Here is a 27,355-nt window from a genome sequence, read left to right as displayed (position 1 = left end):
TTCTTTGGGCATATGAGTGCAAGATGGCCACACACTCAGATTCTTTGGATCAGCAGCAAACAGATTTCACTGTAAACAGTCTCAGAAGTTGCTCTTTCATGAGCTAATTGTAATTAATGTTTTCTAGTAGATGTACTTGCAGTTGAAGAGGAAAAATTGTAGGTCCTTGCAAAGTGTGTTAATAAGTTTCTTACATGTCCATAGTGATCCCACCTCACACCATTCTGATAAAGATCCTGGTAAGGGTCTCTTCCTTAAGTTCACAAGGTAGGTGCACAGATCAGTGAGAGTGACATAACAGAAGTGCTACAGAACAGTCACCTTGAAAGTTCTGTGTGTTTTCAGACGTCCACCTTGTTATACTTTTAAGCTGTGTCTACATGAGTCCCTTTTTTTCAGAAGGGGCATGTTAATGAGTGAGTTTGAAAGATGCTAATGAGGTGCTGCCATGAATATGCAGCATTTCATTTGCATAATGGCGGTCGCAATGACTCAAAAGTGATGCTTTTAAATCGCGTGCCGCCCGTGGAGACGGGGACCTTTTGACAGGACCCCCCAGTCTTCAAAAGCCCCTTCTTCCTAACTCCGGATAGGTGTGTGCTGCACCAGAATGGTTCAGCCTATAATTGCTCTCAAATTCATGTATTTCCTTCAAGGAGATGATAAATTTCCAAGTTTAATATATGATTTCAAGTTTAATATAACTTTCTTGTGAACCTTACCTGTACATAACCTTGCCAGGATTCAGCTCTGAGAGAAGTTGCAAAATATATCAGTTTCAGCAGACACACTGAAATGGACAAAAAAAGAAATATTGATCAGTAACAGTAGGTGGTAGTATGCAGCCTTCCCTTCCGCACCTTGCACTACAGTGATCAGGTGCCTCTGACCCTAGGGTGGTCTAGGTAGCCTTCTGCAGTTTTAGAGGGAGGGAGTGGAACTGTGGCGCAGAGGAGCAAGAGCTCCCTGTGGTGCTTCAGAGCTGGAGACACTCACTTGATGTATCTCCTTGCAGTCCTTGCTGGGGGTCTCTGCTCTACCAGGCCAGGATCGAAACCTCACCTATTGCTTGTTCCTCTGGCCATGCAGGAGGCCCTATGATGCTTCACGGGGAACTTCCAGGAGCCCCACTGTCAGTGTTGCCCTACCCTTCAGCCCAAAATTCCAGCCTCTGTAAAAATAAGTTACAAATTAAAAGAAAAAAAATTAACAAGTTTGATCTTAAAAATGGAATTCTGTCGAGTCTACAGGTACATTAACATGTTTGATGAAACTTAAAATTTGTACAACTAAAATGATATTTACAGTAAGGCTACGGTTACCCTGAGACTATTTCAGAGTACATTTGTATTTTGAGCATGGTATTCCACTCCCACTATCCCATGTAGTGAGAAGGGTAGCAGAAAGTTTGAAAGAGCCACTTATTTCAAACCTTGGTGCTATGTGGCCAACAGAGTTTGAAATAAGTTACCTTGAAATAACTTAAATTTTCACAACTCAAATTGCGTCAGTTATTTTGAGATAGGGCTACAGTGTAGGCCCAGTCTAACTGTTTTTGAAGCACAGTTAGTTTTCATTTAGTAACAGTACAAGTTAAACTAGTTTTGGAAAAGATTAGTAATAGTGTCTAAAACCTAACAAAGCAATGTTAAATTTCTGCATTTCTATTTTGTGATCTGGAAATAATTGCATGGGAAACTTTTGACCTTTACTTTGATAAATGCTTCCAGAAATACCTCCAGACTACAAAGAGAGTTCGACAATGGCCTCAGTTATTCATGCTCCAACATTACCAGATGAGTCATGTTATCTGGCAGCTGTAGTTTTTAGAGGTGCTAACTAGTGATTGACATCAGGTGTTCTGTTAAAGTCATGACAATTTCTTGGACTCTGAGGAGCAAATAAGCTGTGCTCCAAGTCCTAAATAAGGGTGGAGGTGAGTGGAGTGTTGAACTGGGGGGGCGGGAAAAAGGAGGGCTGCTTCTCGGTCATGACCAGCACCACTGACATTGATTCTGCTATTACGAAACTGGTGTAGTTTATAGCTGTGGCTTACACACCACTGCTAACGGGAGGAATAGGATGATGCCCAACAGAAAGAGAAGCAGCCCCTGGGGTTTTTCTAACTCCCAGTAGTTCTCTAAAACAGCCCACGGGTTGGTGGAATTCATTGGCTGTCATCCATCCCAGTTTGTAAGAGCTGTTGCCTATCCCCAAGAAGTGAGTTTTTTGAGTTTCAGGGGATGGGACTACTTAAGGGTTAATAGGAGGGTGTGACCTACAGACACAAATGACACTCTGTCCTGTAGAGCACAGAGGCTCAGCAGCTCCCGCTTCCCAGCTGAGGCAGCTTGCGTTTAGAACTTCCCAGTCATTGGGTCAAAGCCCTTTTGGGGGTTCTGGGGCGTGTTTGCCTCAGCTTTGCACATGACCCTTACAGGCTCATGAAACTAAAACATAAACACCAACATATAGACAGACTTGCCACAGGACAGGATACAAATAGAGTTAATGAGAGCATTTACTGAGAGCATATAGTTACATAGTTAAACAGATACAAGAATAAGATGCACCATTGCATCATGTTACTTCAGCTAGCTATACTACTATAGAGATTTTCATGGTACCGTTAGGTATTCACGCCCTACTCTATGTAACTTGTGAGCAGGTGGGAGCCCCCCTTTATAATCCTGTCACTTGCTGGCTCCACCTGAGGCCTGACACATCACAGCCTGGTTGCTTCTGCTTCTCTTCGCTTGCAGCCCCCCTCCCCGTTTTACACAACTATATATCTCATACTTACTTTTTCCCTTTAAGGTACACAGCTGGCTCCTCTGGGCTGATGGGTCAGAGGCCATGGTCTTTCCTGTTTTTCAATTTAGGCCGAGAGGATGTGGATGCTGCTGAAGTTACATACTGCTGTTAGTGCAGGCTGTATGCAATCCAGTAAATCCCGGTGCTAACTGGTTTAGACTTGCCCAATTTACTTGGTTCCTCAGTTCTTGTCCTGGGGTTAATGTTTTAGCCATTTTGTGCTGAGGCATATTTCTTTATAGTATTCTAAAAGGGTCTGTGTACCCTCTCTCCATCCCACGTACCTCACCGCATTGTTCAAGTGCTCATGTAATTCACCCTAACGTGCCCGAGCATGGCTGGTCACTTAGGGGTTACCAGGTTACTTTGCACAGACTCTTTGAATAAGAATATCTTAAAGGATCTTTTGTTGCTCTGTTTCATTAGAAAACTTAGAAGGAGCAATATTCTGTAAGTGTTCTGGGGATTACGGCGCACTGATTTAGTAGTGCGTAAAAATGTCTTATCAGACTTTGGAAGATAAACAGAGATGTGCCCCTTCTGTCTTTCATGGTAAGAGATTAGTGTTGGGGACAGACCTGAAGACAGCCAAAGTAGCCCTGGTAGGGGGCACAGGAGATATATTTTTTTTCTTTAAAATGATATCCCTGCCTCTTAAGTTCTTCTTTCATTCCTGTACAAATGCTGTTTCCTCATATTTTCTCCTTTTTGCTTTCTGTTCCTGTTTCTTGGCTTGTTGTTTGCTTTTTGTTCTTCCTTTCCTGTGATGTATCCCTATATTTTCTGGATCCATTTTCTGTGGACACCTGGGAACATTGTGCAAGTACTTCAAAAGCAGTTGCACACGGTCATTTGCTATTAGCAGTCTGTATATTGGGAAAAGATCTAAGTCATGTAAGTGATACAGGTTTCTTTCAGCATGCCATATTTGACAAGCTTCAGGTTTTCTTTTTTACCATTCGGCCATATATTTCACTTAGCTGTTCCAGTATCTAGTTCAACAATTTGTGATTGATTGAAGTAAAGCATACTTTTTAGAAAGAAATCTGGTGCTGGTTTAAAGACCCAAGTGATGATGGGAAGTTGAATACAGTAGACACCTGACTTACACAATGTCAATTGACATGTTTCTTGCAATAACGTGAGTCAAAATCTTGAGTGACGGGGAGCTGGGACAGTGACAAGTGCTACTGCACCTGGCTCCCAGCTGTCCATCACTCCCAGGAGCCAGGAAACTAACCACTGCAGCAGTATTGGTTAGTTTGCCAGCCTCTGCAGGAGGAGGATAACCCAGAGCCAGCAGACACCTGATTCCCAGCTTCCTACCACACCTGGGAGCCAGCAAACTGACCAGCGCTGCTGTGCCTGGCTCTGAGCTCCGCACCTCTCATGGGAGCAGGGAGCCTTGTGCAGCCAGGAGTTGGGGGCCTGAAGGTGGCAGGGCCCCTCCCTCACCTGGTTCCAACTTACACAAAAATTGACTTGTGTGTTTGCCCAGGAACGCAACCTACACACAAGTCAGGGGTTTAATGTACATCTTCCAGTAAGCGGTTAGTGTTTAGCCATCTGCACGTCTTATTTATAGTTTAAATCCTTATAGGCTAAACAGAGTGTTTTGGGTTTTTTTTCCCCTCTAGTCTCATATTTTAAGGCTTGTTTTCCAGAGCATTAAATTACTGCAGTTCTTTTCTGATTCCTTTCCATTCTTATTTAAATGTGGACAACCAGCAACACACATGCTACTCTAGTAGTGGTCTCACTAATGAATATAAGCAGAGGTATAATATTGTCTGTGCACTCTACTAATTTGTTAACGCTTTTCCCCAACAGTATTCCATTTGAGAGCTCTTGAATCTTTCCCACCAATTCCCGGAATTGCCACAGCAGGGAGCAGCCCCCCCACCATCCCCTGTGGTACTGTGTGGAAAGAGTTCTCTCTCTCTCTCTCTCTCTCTCTCTCTCTGCTATAGCCCATGGATCAGCCTGTGCCCCAAAACTTCTTCAGCTCCAACCCTGAGCCTGCACCCAACTTTCTGCTCTAGCCCTGAACTCTATCCTGCACCCACAGCTGGAGGCCCTCACGCTCACCCCACCCCCACCTCTGAACCCTCCCCTGAACCCCTTCCCACACTCTGACCCTTCAGCCCGACCCTCACCCCACCTCCTCTCCATATTGTTGCACATAACAAAATTCATTCTGCACATGTATGGGGAAAAAGCAGGGGGAACATGAGCTTGGGTTCCTAAATTTTTAGGTATCTCATTTAAAGGGGCCCAATTTCTCAGAGGCTACGCACTCGGAACTTACTGAAAATTGTTTCAGGGTGGTATAATATGAATTATTTCAGATAATCTTGCACTTGATCGACTGAATTCTGTGCATTGTGCCCTAAGCAATGTCTGGCAATGAGGCATGGAGAGTCACACTTGGATGGTATTTACACATGTACATTACTTTGTCCAGTGTGTTCTTTAATGGTTTAAGGGCATGACTAAAAGCTCTTATGCTGACTGCCATGTGTTTTGGATGAGGGCATTAAATCCTTAGACCTGTTTAAAGATTCATTAAGGAACTAAGACGACACATGTGCATATGTCACCACAGGGCGCAATGGGTGTGTTTATTTTATTTTTATTTATTTATTTTAAAAAAAGAGATTAAGGGAATGACATGTATTTGGTAATACAGCATTGTAGTTGCACAGGCCATTTTAATAACGGGAAATGTAAAAGGTTAGATGCTAAATACAGAATTGGTGCTGTGGAACATTATTTTACTCTCCCTCCCCCAATTACGCTTTACCTGAAAACTGGCATAGCAGTGAGGGGCGAGGTGCCCATGAAGCAGGGCCTGCTGAAGCATCCAGGGAAGCAGGGCAGCAGCACGGGGCTCTCTAAGAAGGAGGTTGCCTGTGAAGGTTTGAGCACTCACTGGCCTGGTGACTCCTGCTGGTAGGTCCAGGAATTAGCTCTTCCAGCCCTGGAGCGCTCCCTGTTGGCTAGTGTCTCACCTTCAGTTACCTGTTGTTTTCCATCACTTCAGGCCCCATGTCTCTCCTGGACAGCAGTGCTCCTTCTCTCACAGTATTGCCTTTTGGCAGTGCCCTCGCACTCTGGGGTCCTCTCCTGCCAGACAACCCCAGTTTCCTTTACCAACCTTGCCTCAGTGACTCTCTGCCAATCATAATCTACCCCCTGCCTCAGGGACAAACTGCAGTCTGAAATGGCCACTTATAATTGGCAATGAGGTTCTTCTTCTGCCCTTGCTTCTCCCTGCAGCTGTAGTACCCCTCAGACCTTGAAAGCAAGGCATAAGCCTTGGAGTTTGTGCAGTCAGAGCTTCCCAGCCCTGCCTGCATTTCTCCAGAACTGCTCCATCTCACCTATACTCTCTAGCTTACCAGGCAGTCAGGTCTTTCCTGCTCTATGGCTGGAGCGAAAGTTTGTCCTTGAGCTTAGCAACCCCTGTTCATACTGCCCCTGCCTGACTCAATTGGCTGTTGTATGCCCTCACCTGATTAACCCATGGTCCCAGCCCACTCTGAACTGGGTTTAACTCTCATTCATCTGGAGCAGGGCGACTGCCCTGTTACGCTTTTCCAGTGCTTAAGCACCCAGCTACTAAACTTTGGTTGGGCCAAGTTAGCTGTGGTCATTTTCCTGCCATACAGTGTTTTGGAATAGCGTTGATAAGCACTCCATCCCCTCCTTGCAGAGGAGCCTTGGCATTGACAGCCTGTACAAATGAATAGGGTAGGTCCTTAGATTAAAAACAGGTTTTATTACAAATAGATTAATTTAAAAATTAAATTTGAAATTGAGGTAAGTTTGGCAACCCAAGTTTTTAAAGAATAAATTATTATAAATATACTAAAATTATTTAAATAAAATGGTACATGTTTGTGGCTAGTTGTTTTTAAGAAAGTTAAATCACTGAACTGGTGGCAGTCACCTTCTAAGTAAGTGATTAAAGTAGAATAAGCAGGAAAACTTGCTTGCTTTTTCCAATATATGATTAAAATCCAGGTGCTAGAAGATGAGAACTAGGGGATTGCAAACCATGAAAGCAGAGAAACTGATTTATAGCTAAAAAGTAACGCACAATACCAGGAAGAAATGAGAAGTTAGAAAATACTTTTTCTGGATTAGATTTGTTTAGTTCAGGCTTGTCCACATGTGAAAGGGATTTTTGATTAGACTTTCGTCAAATCAACACAGCTACATTCATTGGTCAGGGTATGGGAAAAACCCTCCCTTGACTGACATTGTTATGTTGACTTAACCACCAGCATTGGGCTTGCTATGTCAACAGAAAAATTCTTCTGTAAATGTGGTTAACTTAGGTTATGTTTACCCTACAAACTGTGGTCAATGCAAGTTAAGCTTAGATACATGTATATTTGGCTACTTGCGTTGGCACTGCATATAACCACTAGGCGCTCTCGTGTTGACGTAAAGTGTGGTGCACCCTGTGTTGGTAACTTAGTGTTATGCACTATCATTTAACACAAAACCCTTTGGAAAATACTTGAAATGCGTGGAGAGAAAAATGACTTGTCAGGGAATCTCTGGGAGCTGGAAGTCAAGTTCCCAGCACACAACTTTCTCCATTCCATAATGCCATCCATATCTCATCATTGGTCCTTTTTTTTTTTTTTTAAAAAAAAAAAAAAGTCCCACAAATTGTCACACTTTTCAGGGTCTGCCATCTATAACAGCAGCATGGGAGCCTACAGAACTGTGGTATTGATAAACCCTGCAAATACAGGAGACGCTAGCCTGCAAACTTGTAGGAAGTACCATGACAACAGAGGATGTGGCAATTTCTACAAGGACAGTTTGCTGAGGAGCATAGAGAAAAATGTTTCAAGGTAAAGCAGAATTCTGTGCTGCTTGTATAGGTATTGTTGACAACACCTAGGCTGGGATGATTTAGTTGGAGTCAGTCTTGCTTTGAACAAGCAGTTGGACTAGATGACCTCCTGAGGTCCCTTCCAACCCTAATCTTTGATTCTACACAACCGTACACTAGCTTTGCTCAAGATAGTGCACTAAAATGTACAGTGTAGTTGGGATGACATAGGTAGTGTGACCAACTAGCTGTCCTGAAAACATACTTAAGGCGTCTGTCTGGATGGGAGTCAGGGCAGCAGCCTGTTCGCCCCTGTTCAGCCAAGTCAACTCTATTTTAACGTATTAGCTTGATCAGAGTTAAAGCAGGTATATCTGTCCAAGATGGAAATTTCACTTCCAGCGTGGACATCCACCAAGGAGTAAAGGCTAATTTACACACACAAAAAAAAAAAGCAATGGCCAGAATAGAAAGATATGCAGAAATGTTAGTCCTGAGAATGGTCCTTCCAGAAGTGCAGCATGACCGGAAATTACACATCCAACTCCAGTGTAGACATATCTAATGACCCTCTTATTAGGTTAACATCCTCCAAATAAGGACTAGGTACAGAGAGGTGTACGTGCAATTGTTCAGTTACCAGCCTGGCTTCTGCAAGTCCTAACCACCTTGCACATGCAACACCGGCCCCCTCCTCAAAGCACTCAGCCCATGCAAGCACCCTGCTTGCAAGCTTCAGACAGGCAGCATGCCAGCAGTGTAAGGACAGAACAAAATTCCAGTGTAGAACAGTTGATCTACCAACATCAAGCTGGTTGGTTACTGGCTGGTAGTACAGCACGTCAGGCCTGGTAAGCTTAAAGGTGGTGATATCCCTCTCATGTAGATGTGATGCTGCTGCAGTGCTAGGGTGAACTTCTGAGCCCAAAGAGGGAAAGTGCTCCATTAAAGTGTGAATACACGTGGTTCTCTGCTTTTCTCTTTCTCCTGAGATGAGGTCAGCAGCACAACAGCTGTTCTTCGAGTGGTCCCCGTGGGTGCTCCACAGTAGGTGTCAGGCTCACCCCAGTGCTGCAGATTGGAAATCTTTAGCAGTCTCTGTTGGGTTGCACATGCGCTGATGTGTGCCGGCCCTTCGCGTGCCTTCGGTCACATGTGCGATCCGGTCCCCGCCAGTTCCTTCTCAACCACCAATGGCTGCAGACGGATTCCACTCCGGCTCCAACGCCTCTCTTAATTTTATTTATCTTGTTAATAGTTATTACTTTGATAGTTTTAATAAACATTGTTAAAGTTGTTTTCATTGAATGTAGATACAGTTTAAAAAAAAAAAAAAAAAAAGAGAGAAGAACGGAGGCAGCTGCCTTAAGCGGTCTGCTATCCTAAAAGCCGCAAATGTTTTTTTTTTCGAGGACTGATTGAATGTTAATGGGGCACTTAACAGCTAAAGACTAAATGCCCGGGCCGAGATGTCCTCGCAGGGGTTTAAGAAATGTGCGTCATGCTGCAAGGCCATGCCTGCCTCAGATGGGCATAGCGAGTGCATTTGTTGCCTCGGGGAGACCCATGTTCCACAAGTGTTCTCACTGCTCCAAGCTTACGGCCAGAGCCAGAAAGGACAGGGAGATGAGGCTGAAAATGATTTTATTTGATAAGGCCCTCTAACCTGAACCATTGGAGAAGCCCCATAAGGAGGGGCCCTCCAGGTTGCACAAGAGGAAGGAGGCTTCCCTAACCTGCTCTGTACAAAAGCAAAGGAAGCTTTCTCCAGCTCGATCCTTGCTGGTAACACCTGCGAGCAGGACGAGCGGAGCACAGGCCTCTGACCCACGGGCTGCTCAAAGCGGGATGACCGTAGTGCACGCAGCTGCGCCAGAGCTTCCGACCGTTAAGCAGTGAGCACTGGGCGCGCTGCAGGCACTGGCATCGGCAGCACTAACTCCCATGGCTCCAAGCCCTGGGGAACTGACGGTGCCAGAGCAGGGGTGCCCAGCACGGGACCCAACGGTGCTGGAGGAAGTTATCTGTGCGACACCATGCACAGGGGCACTAAGCGCGGAACCCACAACGGTACCGAGGTCCCCGGCACGGGAGGGGGCGGCACCTGCTTCGCAGGGAGGGGGAAAAGCAAAGGCTAAAACACAGCACTGCAGCCCATCCCCGGAGGCCACCGCGTTGCCATTATCGCCTAGCTCCCCTCCAGAAATATGTCGGACAGCAACTCCAATGGCCTGCTTCAGACCTCCATCCATGTTCCTTTAACAACCATCCCCCTGGCTCAGACAACCTTCACCAATCTCCAGTAGGGACCCCTATGAACACTGTCACAGAGCATCCCCACTGCTATCAGCGTCATCACGGAGGTCATGCTCGTCTAGACCCCATGGGTACGTTTTTCGATCGTGGTCTAGATCCCCATCACCAGGCCCTTGCCCCTGCTGTTATGGCCGTCCCTACCATATGGAACACCGGCACAGGGGGTCCAGGGGTAGATCCCCACCCACACCTTGCCAACACCCCTTCACACAGCCTCAGCCTGCCCAGGCGGATGTTGGTCCACAGGCCCCGGACCTCCCCTCTGAATCCTCAAAAGAGCAAGTATATGAACAAATCCAGGAATCAGAGGAATTAGGGGAGGTATATCATAGCGACGCCTCTTCGTCCTCCCCAGATAAGGGGACTGTCCCCGGGGATATTCCCTCCCCGGATGACCTTAGGCAATTCCAAGAACTACTCAAGAGGGTAGCACAAATGCAGGACATTCACATAGCGGAGGTGCAGGAGAAACATCATAAACTCCTGAAAAATTTAAGACCCCCAGCTTCATCTAAGATCACTATCCCACTAGATAAAGCTATTATGGAATCAGCCATCAACATATGGCACACTCCAGCTGCCACCCCTCCCACAAATAAGAGGGCGGATAAGAAATACATGGTTCCAGCCAAGGGCATGGAATTCCTGTTCAGCCACCCCCAACCAAATTCCCTGGTAGTCAATCATCACAGCAGAGATCCAAGACACCCCAATATAAATCAGGAGGATCAGAAAAAGATGTGAGGAAATTAGACATGTTTGGTAGGAAAGTCTATTGCTCCTCTACCTTACTACTCAGAATGACAAACTATGCAGCACACCTGTCAAACCACAACTTTGACAGTTATTCCAGACTTGCTTCCCTCATGGATTTCTTTCCAGAGGATAAGAAACCGGTGCTAAAAGTGATCGTCCAAGAGGGCTATGCGGCCTCACGAAAAGGAGTCCAGATTGCCCTGGATGTGGCAGACACGGCAGCATGTTCCACAGCCACAGCAGTGGTAATGCGTAGGGAATCGTGGCTCCAGACGTCCAGCATTCCCAGAGATCTGCAAACAAAAATCGTAGACCTTCCATTTGATAACAGATTCAACTGACTCGGTCCTACGCTCCAGCAAGGACTCGAGAAGCATGCTTAGGACCCTGGGTATATATACCCCTCTGTACAGGAGGAAAAATTTTTACCCCCAGCAAAGGTGCTACGCTTATCAACCTCAGTGTACACAATACCAATGGAGTTATGACCAAGGGCACCACCACCAGCAGCAACAGTATAGGGCCCCCAGACGACACCCACAGCAAGGTCGTGCGCCCTCGGGGCAAGCCTTGAGACAGCAAGTTTGATGGGTATGTCGAGGACTGCAATATCAACACCATCCCTCAATGGCAATCCCAACACATGTTCCACCATCGGCTCAAACAGTTCTACTCTCAAGGGCAAAACATCACCGCAGACAAATGGGTACTGGAGATAATGGCCACGGGATACATGATCCCCTTCCAATCACTACCTCCACCAAAATGGCCCACCCAGTCCTTCAAGGACCCCTCCCACGAGACAAGATTAAAATAGGAGGTGGACCATCTCATGTTCATAGGGGCAGTGGAGAGAGTTCCGGAACAATTCCGAGGGAAAGGGTTCTACTCCTGGTATTTCCTCACCAGAGAAGAAGATGGGGGGCTGGAGACCAATCCTGGACCTATGGGCCCTCAACCGCCATCTGCGCAAACAGCGTTTCAGGATGATTGCAATTGCCTCCATACTTACAGCATTGGATGATGGAGACTGGTTTGCAGCCCTCGACTTGCAGGACGCGTATTTTCATATAACTATTCACCCGGCACACAGACGTTTCTTCCATTTCACAGTAGGCAGGGAGCACTTCCAATACAGAGTACTTCCGTTCGGTCTCTCTTCGGCACCCAGAGTGTTCACCAAAACACTGGTGGTAGTATCAGCTTACCTACACAGACAGGGTGCGTTCATTTTTCCATACCTGGATGACTGCCTACTGAAAGGGGCCTCGAAGGCAGATACACGTCACTACAAACACATTCGCCTCATTGGGCCTAGTTATCAACCTCTCGAAATCAAAGACTGAGCCTACGCAGAATATGGAGTTCATAGGGGCACGTATAGACTCTACTACATCAAGAGTATACCTGCCCGAGGGTCATTTCCGCACCATCAAATCCCTGGTGCAAGTGATGACGTACAGCCCCACAGTGCCAATCCCAACATGTCTACAACTGTTGGGGCACATGGCGACCACCACATTCGTGGTACAGAATGCTAGGCTGGATATGTGGGGCCTGCAGCATTGGCTGGCGAGCGTTTACAAACCAATAGTCCATACCATCCACAGGGCAGTATCGCCCACAGCGGAGGTGCGCAGGTCTCTGGCATGGTGGGCAGATCCCAAGAACTTACGAGTGGGGGTGCCCTTCCACCAGCCACAAATCACGATTTTTCTTACGACAGACGCATCCCACATGGGATGGGGAGCGCACAATGGCAACAAAGTAACTCAGGGGGCTGTGGTCCCCCACGGAAAAGACATTGCACATAAACATATTAGAACTCAGCAGTGTTCAACGCGTGCAGACGTTTTTGGAAATACCTGCACGGCAAAGTAGTCAGGATAAATACTGACAGCACCGCCACCATGTTGTAAATCAACCGGCAAGGAGGGGCCAGATCCCGTGCGCTATGTGCGGAGGCAGTCCGGTTGTGAAACTGGTGCATTGTCAACAATATAACGCTGAAAGCCTCATACCTACCCGGTGTCCACAACGTGAAGGCGGACCAGCTAAGCAGGCGATTTGCACTCACGCACAAGTGGCAGATCCACGCCAATCTGCTCCAACAAGTTTTTCACAAATGTGGGGTTCCCCAAATCTGTTTGCCACTTACAACAACAACAACAACAACAACAACAACAAAAAACAATGCCCTCAGTACCGCTCCAGAGCGGGCATAGGACAGGGATCCTTGGGGGATGCCTTCACGGTGCCATGGAAGGGCCCTCTACTTCATGTGTTCCCTCCCACATCACTCATTCACAAGGTTCTAGAGAAAGCCAAAAGAGAGAGAGCACGCATAATACTGATAGTCCCAACCTGGGACCGACAGCAATGGTTTCCGCTACTTCTGTGCATGTCATGCTGCCTGCCACTCCCCCTACCGGTAGTGCTGGACCTTCTCACGCAGGCTCAGGGGTCCGTAGTGCACCCACACCCTCAAAGACTCCGCCTACAGGCGTGGCTAATCCGTGGCTCAGCGCCTTAGAGAACACATGTTTGGAGGGAGTGAAATGCGTCTTGGAGTCCAGTCAAAGGACTTCCACTAGAAGGACTTATGCGCAAAAGTGGAAATGATTCATCTCCTGGTGCTCTTCCAAGCAGTTGGCCCCTCAGGGCGTCCCTATAACTGCAATTCTAGACTACCTGCTGGAGCTAAAACAAGATGGACTCTCCCTATCTTCTCTAAAGGTCCATCTTGCACCTATATCAGCATTTCAACATAAAGAGGAAGGACCAACCATGTTCGCCCATCCTATGGTCACACGGTTCTTAAAGGGGCTGGTAAACCTGTACCCCCCTCGGAAACCACTATCACCATCATGGAATTTGGACTCGGTCCTCCACACGCTGTCGGGACCACCCTTTGAACCATTGGCCACGGTACCCCTCCGGCTACTTACCCTGAAAACAACCTTCCTTCTCGCCATCACGTCAGCCCGCAGGGTGAGCGAACTCGCGGCAATAATGGCAACGCCACCCTGCACAGTATTCTCAAAAGAAGCGGTGATCTTACAATTACACCCGACTTGCCTTCCAAAGGTTTCCTCAGAGTTCCCCATTAACGAACCAATAGTATTGCCCTCATTTTATCCTAAGCCTCACAACTCCAGCGAAGAGGCGCAGCTGCCCCTGCTAGACGTAAGGAGGGCATTGGCCTTTTACATAGACAGAACTAAGCCCTTCCGGAAAATGGACAGACTCCTGGTGTCTCTCGCACCCAGGTTGAAAGGGGAAGGCCTAGTCTCACAAAATTTCAAATCACATCGTATCCTGCATAAGACTGTGCTATGAGCTCAGTAAGACCCCTCTGCTAGTTCTGCCCAGGGCTCACTCCACCAGAGCGATGGCCACGTCGACGGCCTTCTTCAAAGGCATTGCGTTAAAGTACATCTGTAGAGCGGCGACTTGGTCATCTTACGACACCTTGCCCAAGCATTATGCCATGCACCACCTGTTCGATGAGGATACAAGCCTATCGACAGCAGTCCTATCAAGGGCAAGCCGCACGTAAGCGGACACCCACCTCCTTAATTGGGGTCACTGCTGGGTAGCCACCTACTGTGGAGCACCCACGGGGACCACTCGAAGTTACTTGCTTGTGTAGTAACGATGGCTCTTCGAGATGTGTCCCCATGGGTGCTCCACTACCCGCCCATCCTCCCTGCTTCAGAGCTCTGTTTTTGTGTTTTTCAGAAGCATCTGGGGCGGTTGGTCAAGGAACCGGCAGGGACCGGATTCTGCATGTGACCGAAGGTGCGCAAAGGGCCGGCGCGCATCAGCGCATGCGCGACCCGATGGAGACTGCTAAAGATTTCCAATCTGCGGCATTGGGGTGAACCCGACACCTACTGTGGAGCACCCATGGGGACCCATCTGGAAGAACCATCATTACTACACAGGTGAGTAACTTCTCCTTTTTCCCAAGGTCGAGGCACTGGAATCCAGTTGCCATTCACAATACGTTCTCAGTAGTATACTGGCACTTCCAAACTGGAATAAAAATACAAGTTGAAAATCCTTAAAGAAGAAAGGGAAATTGTCTTGTTCCTGGATCAGGAAGTTTTGTTGTTTTTTGTTCATACAAGCTTTTTTTTTTTTTTTTAATATTTCAATACTTTCACTGTGAGCAGGTGCTTTTCAAATGTGTTGTGAAGAGCCCACAGCCTGAGGCACAAAATGCAGCGGTTTCCAAGCTTTATTGATTCACGTACCACATTTTGAAAAAGAATTGAACAAAAATCTAGTGCAAATTAATCCTTTTTATGCATATTTTATGCCTTCGTAGGCTTAACATCACTGTTTCTGGGCTCTACAGTTCTTCAAATTCTTAAAGAAATCTAAACCTTGAAGTATCACTTTATAGAATTATCTCTGGTGTTTAGATAGTGCGTTCAAAGGAAAGCCAATGAAGCGGCCATTATTATTACTTAGGATTTGTGTGTTACTCAAACTGCAAGAAGCAGTTGAAAGTGTTGTACATGATGTCTGTCCTGATCCATGTAGGTGAGTGTGACTGAGCTATACAGCCTGTGGATACTGGTTTCTTTAATGTGACCTTTTGAGTCTGAAATTCCTGCTTGGTGTTATCTGGATTGTTATGCTCAACATGAGCCCAAGTCATGGCTGGAGCTGGGAGGGGCGTCACCTCGGAACTAAGCAGCCTGAGTTCTAGAAATCTGTTTACCAATAATTCACTGGCCTGTTCCAAGGCAGGGTCCTTGGATGCCTGCAGTGTTGGCAGGTGGCACAAAGTCATCCCTTGTGGAGCAGAAGACCAAATTGGAGCCAGCCAACTGTTCTGCTGTTGAAAAGCTTTGTGAATCTCTCTAGTCCTGTAGCCATGCTTTTGTCAACTCTCATGGTTCGTGTCTCAGTTTTTCGTGAAGAAATGGGCCGACCCTGCAAAAGCTTATCATCTAATAAATTACTCTGTTAGTCTTTAAAGCACTACAGGACTGCTTTTTTGTTTTGTGAAGATACAGGCTAACATGGCCGCCTCTGAGTTTTTCATGTGTGTTTCTTAAAGCACCTGTAATCAAGAGAGTGCCCGAGACTCTAGGTTTTCATATACATGTTGAACCTCTCTAATATGGAACTCTTTTGTCTAGCTACATCCATAATCCGGCATGATTTTAGTTAGCTGGACAGCCACTTATTGTGGGTGTGGCCAAATTTCCCATGATCCCATACAGTTTGTTTACAGCCACTAGTCCTGGTTCTCAGTGTTCTGTAGTGTTTTTTAGCTGTAATTTACCCTTAAATGTCTTCTTAGAGCCCACTGAGCTGTGGAAGTGTTGGTAATGTGCTAGACAATACTGACCTCCCTTTGTTCAGCAAATTCTCTCCTCAAACACCGGTCCGGTCCCTAAGGGACGGGCTGGACAAGAGAGGTTCAACCTGTAGAAAAAATATTTTTAGCTCTGATGGTTGAGGAGAAGAGCTTGTCAACTTCAGCTAGAAACAGTCTGAAGATCAGGGCATTTCAAGGGATGCCAGAAACTTTTCATGGTTCTCTTGAAAGAATTCGGTTTTTCTTGTAAATAGGAATTTATTGGAAGCACTTCTAAAGTGTACTCCAATTGGAGCTCACTCCTCGCTTTTAGCAGGTCCAAATGTCTGTTAGGGGCTTAACAGTCTCTCAAAAACTGCATGTCTCTTGGATCCTTAATGGCATTTTTTTTCCCCAGGTAAAGTGATTCTCAGTGCTGCACCAGAGTTCTATGGCCCATAAATTGTGGGCTTCTCTTGAATGAAATCTATTTCCCTATCGTGTGTTCTGAATCCTTACACAAGTAGCAGAATTAGTTGCATGCTTTAGATGTGATTGGAACATTCCATTTTCCTGGAGCTTGCCCTCCAGAAAGCTGCTGTCAGTTTCACTGGCAGAAGCGAAATTTAACAAGAGCGGCCCAAGGAGACGACATGTAAATTCTCCCAAATTAAATCTTTTTTTTCCTCTAGCTAAACCTGGAATTTTCTCATGGAAAATGTTGAGGTGGTAAAATGGGCATTTTTTCCTTAGAGATGACTTGATCACTGCATATAGGTACTTTCACATGGCTGTTGGGGATTTTCATCCCTGCTGTTAAAAGGCCCAAAAAAAAAAAAAAGCTAAAATTAGAGCAATTTAGTCTTGAAATAGGACTGTTTCCTAGCAGTGAAAATAACTATATATTGTAATGGCTTATCGGGGTCCATGATCGTTTCTTCATATTTTGGAGTCTTTAAAATGAGATAACACATCAAATTGGAAGGCCTGTGTGTACAGGGTTCAGGCTGGCTGGTTGCAGTGGTCACTCCTGGCTTTTAAATAGGTGAATCATTGGATCTCCCTGTTGCTCACATTTTTGAGACATCATTTTATATGCCTTAGTTTCTTAATCCAAATGCTGTGCCGTATCAACGTAAATACCTTACACAAGCCGAAGTATAATGTAACAATGCTATTATTTTTATCAGTACAATTTGTATTCTTGTGGAAAAAGTCTTATCAGATTTATTGATCTGGGGGCCAGAAGTGACCATTGTGATCAGAGGGGCTGACAAACTTGCTGGGTCCCTGGACAAAATTCAGGGGCTTGGCTCTGTGCTCCTCAAAGGGGCATGGCTGAGGGGCAGCCATCCCTTGGTGCCTCCCAGAGTGCACTGCAGCACCTCTTCCCCACAGGCAGCATTCATAGTCACTTGGAGCACGCTTCCTGGAGCGCACTGCCTGGTGCTCTTGGTGGCAATTTAAAGGGCCCAGGGCTTCAGCTGCCACTCTTCAATCTTCAGGCTGTGTGGCTGTAGCTCTCTTTCCCAGTGCGTGCCTGATTGTGGTCATCTAGTCTGTCTATTTAAGCCTTGAAGAATAGGAAGCTTTTCTTTTTTTTCTCTTCTCTAGAGGAACGGAAGAATCAGACTTAACTGTGTCTTAACTCTGCCTTGAATGCACTGGTACCTGTGCCTTAGGGCACATTTGTCCATATGTCTGGACTAGGTCCAGGATCTGTTACAATAACAGTCTTGCACCACAGATCATCTAGAGTGTATCTTAAGTTCAGAGAGAGAACATTTTCCCTGTTGTTCCAACAAAATTTATTTCAAAAGGAGCCCTTTCCAAGCTCTGATGGTGGCTGAATTTGACTACTTCTACTGGAGAGGTGACATTTGTGAGCTGTTGTGAACTCCTTTTACTTACTAGCCCAAGTTGAGGTCTTCATCTATCTGAGCAGCAGCATCGATAAAGAGGGGGGCACTGATGCTGATGGGAGAGTGAGGACTGGGAAAGCAAGAACAGCCTTTCTTACGAAAAACATCTGGAAATCTAAGCAGATCAGAACTCAGATTAAGATCAGATTATTCAACTCCAGTATCAAATCAGTCCCACTGCATGGAGTAGAAACTTGGAGAACAACAAAGACGGTCAAAAATCCAGATGTTAATCAATAACTGCCTCGGTAAAATCCTCTGTCTCCACTGGCCATACGCCTTCAATAACCAAGACCTGTGGCAACTGACGCGTCAACTTCTGGCTAAAGAGGAAAGCAGGAAGAGAAGATGGCAATGGATTGGGCATACCCTCAGAAAACCAACTACCAACATCACGAGGCAAGGCTTAAATTAGAACCCACAAGAAAAAGGAAGAGGTGTAGAGACCTGAAGGCAGAGACTGAAAAGGCGGGTTACACCTGGTCAGAACTGGAAAAGATTGCTGGTGAATGGACATCAATAGCCTCTGCTCCAAGATTAAGAGGCTTACTACTACTACCAAGTATAGAAAATAACAAGTTAACTTTACTCAAGCAATGTTTGAAAGTGACTAGTTGGTATAAGGAGAGAAATCCATACATTCTAACTACTTATGGGAAACTTCTCACATCCCGTCAGCCCTGCTAGCAGGGAGTTCACAAGATTTGGCACAAGAAGCCTAAATGGACAAGAGATCCAATTAGAAAATCTACAGCTAAAGTTGGGCCTTCCTTTCCTGGCTGTCAGCAGAAGCATTGTGTCATGGTACTAGCAAAACTTATGAATCAAAAATAGTCTTTTAAAAGGAGACACTAAAGTGAAGTTATCATCCCTCTATGTTCAGATGTCGAATAACAATATGAAATATGAGAAGTCCCAATTTTTTTTTGAGGTGTGGTCCCAACTGTATTCTAATGAGGGCTGTGTGCATTCAAGAAGCACCTTATAGATTAACAGATATTTTGGAGCATAAGCTTTTGTGGTCAAAGACCAGCTTCATCAGATGCAATGTAGTGGAGATTCCAGAGGCAGGTCTAATTATACAGGTTCATGAAAAGGAGGGAGCCCCAATCAAGAGGAAGGCCAGAGCTGACAAGGTCCATTTAGTCAGGGAGGACGTGGCCCAGTTTCAGCACCTAATGTGGAAGTGTGAACACTGAGAGGAAAAACTGCTTTTCTAGTTGGCCAGCCATTCTGTCTTTGTTCAATCGTTGATTGATGGTGTCAAATTTTGCAAATGAACTGTAGTTCTGCAGTTTCTCTTTGGAGTCTGTTTTTGAAGTTTTTTTTGTTGCAGGATTGCTACTTTTAAATCTGTTACTGAGTGTCTAGGGAGACTGAAGTGTTCTACAGGTTTTTGTATGGTACCATTCTTGTCCATTTAGTCTTTTACATAGACACTGTCCAGTCTGGCCAATGTATATGGCAGACGGACGCTGCTGGCACACGATGGCATATATTACATTAGTAGATGTGCAAGTGAATGCTCTCCTGATGGCGGAGCTGATGTGGTTAGGTCCTGTGATGGTGTTCCTGATGTAGATATTTTGGTAGAGTAGGCACCAAGATTTGTTGCAGGGATTAGTTCCTGAGTTAGGGTTACTATCGTGTGGTCTATAGTTGCTGGTGAGAATTTGTTACAGGTTACCAGGCTGTCTGTAGGTGAGGACAGGCCTGCCTCCCAAGGTCTGTGAGAGTGAGAGATCATTGTATAGGATGGGTTGTAGATCACTGAAGATGTGGTGGAGAGGTTGTACCTCGGGGCTGTATGTGATCTGTTTTCTTTGTTGGGCCTGTCTTGTAGCAGGTGGCTTCTGGGCGCGCACATGGCTTCGACAATCTGTTTCCTCACTTCCTCAGGTGGGTTTTGTAATTTTAGGAGAGCTTGGTAAGTCTTGTGGGTGTTTGTCTCTGTCTGAGGGATTGGAGCAAATGCAGTTGTAACTTTTAGTGCTTGGCTATATACAATGGATCGTGCGGTGTGCCCTTGGTGGAAGCTGGAGTCATTTAGGAAGCATAGCAGTCCGTGGGTTTCTGCTATAGGGTGGTGACCGTTTATTTGCACAGTAGTTTACAAGAAGTGGATCTCTTGTGTGGACTGGTCCAGACTGAGGTTGATGGTGGGGTCGAAACTGTTGAAATAATGGTGTAACTCTAGAAGAACTTCCTTCCCATGGGTCCAGATGGTGATGTCATCAATGTAGAGCAAATAGAAGAGGAGAGCTGGAGGATGAGAGCTAGGGGATGACAGCTGAGGAAGCGTTGTTCCAGGTCAACCATAAAAATGTTAGCATACTGTGGGGTCATGTGGGTGCCGCTGATTTGAAAGTATAAGTTGTTTTCAAATCTGAAATAGTTGTGGGTGAGGACAAAGTAACAAAGCTCTGCCACCATTTGTGCCTCTGCCTCATCAGGGATACTGTTCCTAATAGCTTGACGTCTATCTTCATGTGGGATACTGGTGTAAAGGGCCTCTGCATCCATGGTGGCCAGGGTGATGTGTTCAGGAAGGTCACCGATGTATTGCATCATCTTCAGGAAGTTGATGGTGCCTTAAAGAAAGCTGGGAGTGCTGGTGGTGAAGGGCCTGAGTAGAGGGTCCATATATCCAGACAATACTGTATTGAGAGTGCAAATGCCTAAGCTGATGGGGTGTCTGGGATTTCCAGTTTATCGATCTTGGATAGTAGCTAGAAAAAAAACTGTTTTGGGGCTCTCAGGGGGTGGGTGGTGTGTGTGTGTGTGTGTGTGTGTGTGTGTGTGTGTGTGTGTGTGTGTGTGTAGATTTGTTGTTGTGCTTTTGCAGTGAGCGTCTTGACCAGATGGTGTAGTTTCTTCTTCAGTAGTGTTTTTATGTAGCCTGTTGTAAAACTAGACCAAATATCTCGATGAGTTGGTGTATCCCCAGAGTACACATAATTGTGGTTGAGAAACACCCTGTTGGAATACTCTGATACTTTTCAGATTGGACAGGATTACATACACTTCAAAATGTGACCATTGATTAATTTCAGACTGATAGACATTTTCCTCTGCTCAATAGGAATTAGAATGAATTAGGAATTAGAGGTGGAGTTGTCATAGAAATGTTGCACTTGTACATACTTGTAGCACTGTGGGAACAAGGGCACCTATCCGACTGGTGACATAAGGATCTGCCTTTAGTACTTCTAAGACTATGTCTACACTAAAAATCAATGAAGTCCTGTTGCACCTTAGACTAACAGATATTTTGGAACAAAAGCTTCCATGGGAAAAGACACGCTTTGTCAGATGCTTAGGCTTCAAAATATGGTAGTCTATAAGCTGCCTCAGGAATTCTCATTGTTTTTGCGGATATAGACGAACACGGCTACCCCTCTGATACTATGTCTACACTAGAGGGTTTTGTCGACAAAACTCGGGGAGCATCCAGATTTCCAAGGCATTCAGTCGACAGTAAATTGGCATTTTTATCAACAGTCTTACCCACTTCCAACGAGGCATAATTCCTCTCTCAAAAGCAATCTGTTAGAAAGCTGGTCTGGACGTTCTTGAGGGTCCTCTGTCTATAGACAGAGCTGCTGGGACACCTGTCAGCCTTGTCCACTGTGTTTCTGGTTGGCCATTTTGCTGAGAGCGGCTGGGCAGTGTATCTGCTCTCTTGTTGACAGAGCAGATTGAAAGAGCGATCTGCTAGGCAGTTTGGCTGTGATCTGTTGACTAGAAGTTTTGTTGAAAGATATCTTCTGAGGAAAAACTTCTGTCAGCAAATCACTGTAACCTTGACGTAGCCTGAGAGGATAGAGGTTTGAGAGGCATATGTCTTAAATCCTTCAACTACTCAGAAAGAAACTCATAATTGTAAGCAGACAAGCTTTTTTAATTGATTCAAAGGATCCCAGATTAATTGATTGTTTGTACCTCAAACAATATTTGGGCTTTCAATCAGGTCCTACTGCACCTGTGTGGAAGTGGAAGTGTTTTTCATGACCACTATACTCCAGTGTGATTCTTCTAAATGCATTGTGTTGTGTCTTCAAATATATATATTTCAGTTAACAAAATGTGGACAGTGTGCTGATGATGTTTGTAGATATTCTTATCAACCATCTTAAATTTCAGCCTGCAATACAGAGGTAGTGTACATGAATCTAAATTTCCTCATTTTAAAAAAGACAGTATGAAATGAACTTAAGATCAATGAAGCTGTTCTAGTGTATATGAGGTGAAAGATTATTTATAGCTAAAGGAGGAGCTGAATGTAATTTGTGACTGTAAGGTTTGACCATAGGAAGTCGCCTTTTCAAAGTAATAACATCCATTAAAGGACAACTCAAGAGGTTGTCCTCAATAGATTAAAGTTGTTGAGTATTTGTTGAATATACACACAATGACTTCACATAGAAACTTAAAACCAGAATAGTGCTTGGAGTTAAAGAAAACTTGTTTACAAACAACAGATCTAACTACATTTGCTCTTTAATGTGAAATATACTTGCGATTATATATTTGACCCGAAAAGACACTAGCTTATACATAATAAAATACCTTTCGGACTAAAATATTACCATTCACTGCATATATACACAAATATTCTATGATTTGGTTGTTTGGGGTACTGGACTGGACTTAGTGAACCAGAAGATCTTGTCCAATATTATGTTCTTACATTTTCTTAATGAAAATATTTTCTAAATTATGATTTCTATTAGCAGAAGTAAAAAAATACAGTTGGGTGCAGGTGCAGTTTAAATCTTCCTACTCACACTACACCCCATGGTAAGGGCAGAGCCTAAGTTACTAACGTCAAATGTCTTATCACTGATAAAGATCACAGAGCTTAATTCTGCTGGGAGTGTACTGCTGCTAGAGTGCAGCTTGGCTTTGTGTCATACGCATACTTTAAACTGCATGAAGCCTTGATGACTTGCCTGGGGATTAATCCAGTACTACTGAGATATAGGATTTGAGGTCTTGCACAAAACAGAGAGGGGACAACAGTCAGCCTCCTGCTCTTTCATTTCTGGATATCTGAAGAGCTAGTAGGTTTTACTTTATTTTATGATGAATGAACAGGATTTTGAAGAAGGTGGGCCAAGCCTTGGTGAGTTGTGTGTTTTTTTTTTTGTTTTTTTTTCTATTTTTTAAAATAAAAGTATTTTATGTTTGACTGTTGTAGCTGGGAGTCCAAAAGAAGGTACTTCAAATGATTAAGCATTTTTACAGACTATTGTAATTAAAAGGATACTGTATTTGATTTTAATATCAATTTGCTTTTAAATGACTAAATTTTCAAATTTTTATGAGTGTGTTGACAAGATGGTTGAATGGTGCTGTATCAGAATCCACCATTATGTAAAAGGCTTAGAGAGAGGCAGCTTAAGTATTTCTAATTCTGTTTTTCAGTATAATTTAAATAAACAGTGTTAGTCACTGATAGAAACAGTGCAAGATACAATTTGCTGTGTGTGTTTGTATATCATTAAGTTATATGGCAATGTCTTGGCAAAGTTATTTACCTTGAATAACTTGCAGTGGATTAGTGAAACCTTTCTATTCTATAGTTGATAAATAAACACAAGTAAAACAGACACACTGAGACTTTACCTAAATGTCTTCTGAAGAAAATATATTTAGTATATTTTAAATTTTTTTACATTTTGAACTTTCAACCTGGCAACTGCTATTTTAAATTTTGGTTTGTTGTGCAAGTAATCCAACATACCTAGTTTAGGTTAGGACAAAACTTAACTTTGAATTTCTTTGCTGTGCTAAGCTTGCCTATAATTTGCTCTGTTCTGACCAGTCATCCCAAGGCATCAGGCATCTTATAACATAAAATATTATCTTTGGGATCTGATGTATCTAGTCATGATGAAGTGAGATACAGTTTCTGTCGCAACTTTTAATTTTCTTTTGTCAGCTTGTATTTCAAACTGCATTTAGTTATTTAAACACCTCATTATATTTACAGTGGTTCAACGATAAAAATCCAGAGGTGGGAAGTAAGACCATCTTGTACATCTGATGTACGAACAGTTATTTGTAAATATGTTTTGGGGTTTAAAAGCTAATAATACCAAACGAGGATTTACTCCATTTGTATTCAGGATTGCTAAAAGGTAAAGCCTTATAACATGAAAAAGAAAGTTGTTATATGTACAAAAAAGCCAACTTTTAATTTAGAAATTGGAGTGTTTCAGGGGTCTGAATGCTAGGAGGCTGGGGGTGGGGGAGTAACCAAACCTGTATATTCATTCAACATTGAAACTGTAAACCTTTTATTTTATGTATTTTTAAAGTACATGAATAAGTTTGAACTGTTGTAATAATAAAGTTTTACTAAAGCTTCTTGAAGCTATCCGGTATTTATGAAAATGTTTCTGAATAAGCAAATAAACAATATGCATATTAACAATGTTACACAAGCATATTTTCACCAACCATAGAAATGTACTGCCAGTCATCTTGAGGGGCAGAATAGAGGCATGTTTAAAATACAGAACAGTAACAAAAACACCAGAGCAGAGAGAGCCTTAGGCTGCTGGTACAACCCTATGGTCAGCTGAATGCTCTGAAATTCTGACTCCAATTCATGCCACTGAGCTTTTTACCTTAGCTGCAAATGATGTTTAGTAGAACTTTAAAATTGAAATAGAAAGTTTGTCTTACTATTAATTAAGGTAGCACTAAGAGCTTGAAACATGGTTAAGTTCTGACCATTTGGGGACTGGACAAACACACAGAATTTCTGCTCGGAAGGTCTTCCAATCCAAAAGGGGCAAACAGGGAAAACATACGGCATAGGATAAAATATGTAGGCAAATATATCTGCTGAAGATCTGGCTTTGATAAAAGAGTAGGGTTTTGCTTTTGTAAGCCATCATAGGCATCCCTCCATGTCTGCCCCTGAGAGCAGCTGCATCTCCTTGCTACAGCTTTGTTTCGTCTTTTAATGACCAGGGCTTTGAGAAGGGGGTAAGAAAAGGAAAAGAGGAAAAGCAATAGTCACAGCTCATTGCCTGCTTCACTATGAACATCAGGCTGGGTTATGAAAGAAGTCAGAAGAAGGGTAACATAGTAGTTACTTAGATTTTATGGGAGAATTTTCCCCATCAATAAGGGTTGGTGCAGGTGCAATCACACTGATGCTTTGGGAAGAAACTGACAGATGGGTAGATAGGACTGGGAATGTTGGCAGAGTGAAGGTATATTTCATCCCTATAGCTTAGTAGGCGAGCTAGGTAGAAAGGAGCTAAATTTGAAACATTCTGAAAGATAAAGGCAAGAAGATTTTTATATAAAACAGGAAAAGGAGGAGCTAGTGTAGACACACACAATGGAGGATAAAGGGGGCTAGAGTGATGAGCCTCAGATGTGATTTTTGCAGCAGCAGCATTCTTGATAGACAGGAGAGGAACAAGGTTACAGCAATTTAAGGCTAGAGAAGAGGAGGGGCAGTAGCTAAGAAATGAAAGGCTTGGATGAGAGTTTTGAGTGGACAAAAAGGACAGGCTGGACTTGACAGATGTAGTAGTAGTGATGATGATAAAAAAAAAAAAATGGAGGCGGGGTGAGAAGTACTGAAATTGAGAAATGGCTTGAGTACCAGGATACAGTTGAGGACAAAGTCAAAGGTGACATGCTGGTTTTCGCCTCAGTGACAGGAAAGATGTGCAGGTGTCCTCTGTGATGGAGACAGGAGATGACTCGGAATGGTGAAGGGAAGATCAAGAGTTTAATTTTCCTCATGCTCTGTTTAAGAAGGCAACTGGGAAACCTAGAAAGGGGTGTCAGAAGACAGGCTGATTAAGTCAGATTGGATAAAAGGAGGTAAACTTGTGAATTATTAGCCTGAAGATGATCATTTCAGCTATGATTGCAGATAAGACCACCTGCAATTGAGGATGGAGGGGCTGAGAGAGAGAGGACCTTCAATAAATCTTTTAGCTGGATATATAATGGAGTCTGGAAAATTTAATCAGCAAAATTCCATTCTTTAATTAAAACAAATGTCTTCAAGAATTTTAATTGAGATGTCGGGGGGTGGGGAGGACAATTATTTTCTTAAGAAAAAAACAATCATCTTTAGCTTTCACACTACAAAGCTGTTTTCACCATAGTCTTCCTGTGCTGGTTTGTGGAGGCTACGGTGGTAGAATCTGAGGGAATGAATGAATTGGTTTAATGCAGGTTTTGCGAATATATTTATTCATAGTCACATAAAAACGCTTTTGCCACCTATGCTGTAAGCTCTTGGGGACATGGACTGTTAGATACCTGTGTTTATAGCACCTCTAACAGAGAGGCCTGTCACAGTTCAAGGTGAGTCTGTATTGCCTTTGAGTGATCCCCCAAAGGCATTTGCTTAAATTTTTCCAAGCTCCCAGCCATCCTCTCTCTTGGGCAGAGATCCACATCTCTCTCCCAGCTGACTGTTGTTTTACAGCTGCCTACACTATGATTAAATACATGATTCTGTCACAGAGATGAAGGCTTCTGTGGCTTTAATGGACCTCCATGACCAGACTAGTGGTGCTGGAACAGCTGTCTGGCTCCAGGGCTGCAAGCAGTGGCTGCCAAACAGCAGCTGGGACTTTAGTGAGCAGCACTGCTCAGTTCCCACAACATGAACACTGTTTGTCCCTATTGCCAACTTTTAGTTGCTAACCCATTCCAACACTCTGCCCCTACCATTGTGTTTTCAGTAAAAGTCAGGGGACAGGTGGCAGCTTCTGTGATTTTTAAAAAGTCTATTGCCCAGAGCCTATCTGTACCATTCACTAATGCAGTAGGGTCTCAATGTTAGTGAACCTACAGTTCACAAATTCAGTTATTGTCAAGCGGTCGGAGTGGCTGCTTCCCGTGGGGCTCTGGGCAGAAGCACTGGCAGCCACCGCTTCCCTTGAGGCCCAGGCAGGAGTGACAGCAGCCAGGGGATGCCGTATTTGCAAAACTGAACATTCAGGAGGGCTCCATCACAGAACCCTTGCGAATGAGACCCATTGGTCACGGAAGCTGCTGCTTGGGGAAATAAGCTCCCTAAACAGTGGCCCTGCCCATATGCCAGCCCTGTTCTGCTCAGGCTCTGCCCCAGCTCTGGCCAAATGCCATCTCCTCCTCATTGGTTTTCTCTCTTCTTCTTTCCCCTTTCCTGCACAGCCCTTCCAACCAAATCCTTAAACCCAGATGCAGCAAATTACATGTGAAAATAAAAACAGCCTTCTAAAATTTCTTTCTTGAGAAAATGGATCATGTTTTCCACTGCATGCCAGTTTGTGAAGGCTGGACATGTGGAAGGTATCTAATTAAAAGCACTAAATTGAAGTAAAATGTCACTTGCAGGGTTTTTAACAT

At 44.3% G+C, this 27,355-nt stretch overlaps 1 protein-coding gene across 6 annotated transcripts in view; it reads left to right on the top strand.

The window, feature by feature from the left end:
• SLC12A7 (solute carrier family 12 member 7) overlaps positions 1-27,355 on the top strand; it is a 170,229-nt gene that overhangs the window by 24,712 nt on the left and 118,162 nt on the right. Inside the window, exon 1 of one of the 6 annotated variants that reach the window (XM_074987886.1) lies at positions 22,949-23,102. The exons of the other annotated variants lie outside the window; for them this stretch is intronic. Coding sequence (XP_074843987.1) covers positions 23,060-23,102 — 43 coding nt within the window. The 5' untranslated portion in view covers positions 22,949-23,059. Of the gene's footprint in view, positions 1-22,948; positions 23,103-27,355 lie in introns of those variants that run through there. 6 annotated transcript variants of the gene reach the window in all.

This window comes from Carettochelys insculpta, chromosome 2, assembly GCF_033958435.1.
Source record: "Carettochelys insculpta isolate YL-2023 chromosome 2, ASM3395843v1, whole genome shotgun sequence".
Lineage (NCBI taxonomy): Eukaryota > Metazoa > Chordata > Testudines > Carettochelyidae > Carettochelys > Carettochelys insculpta.
Note: the sequence above shows the minus strand (reverse complement) of the source record. Positions and strands in the feature narration are given on the sequence as shown.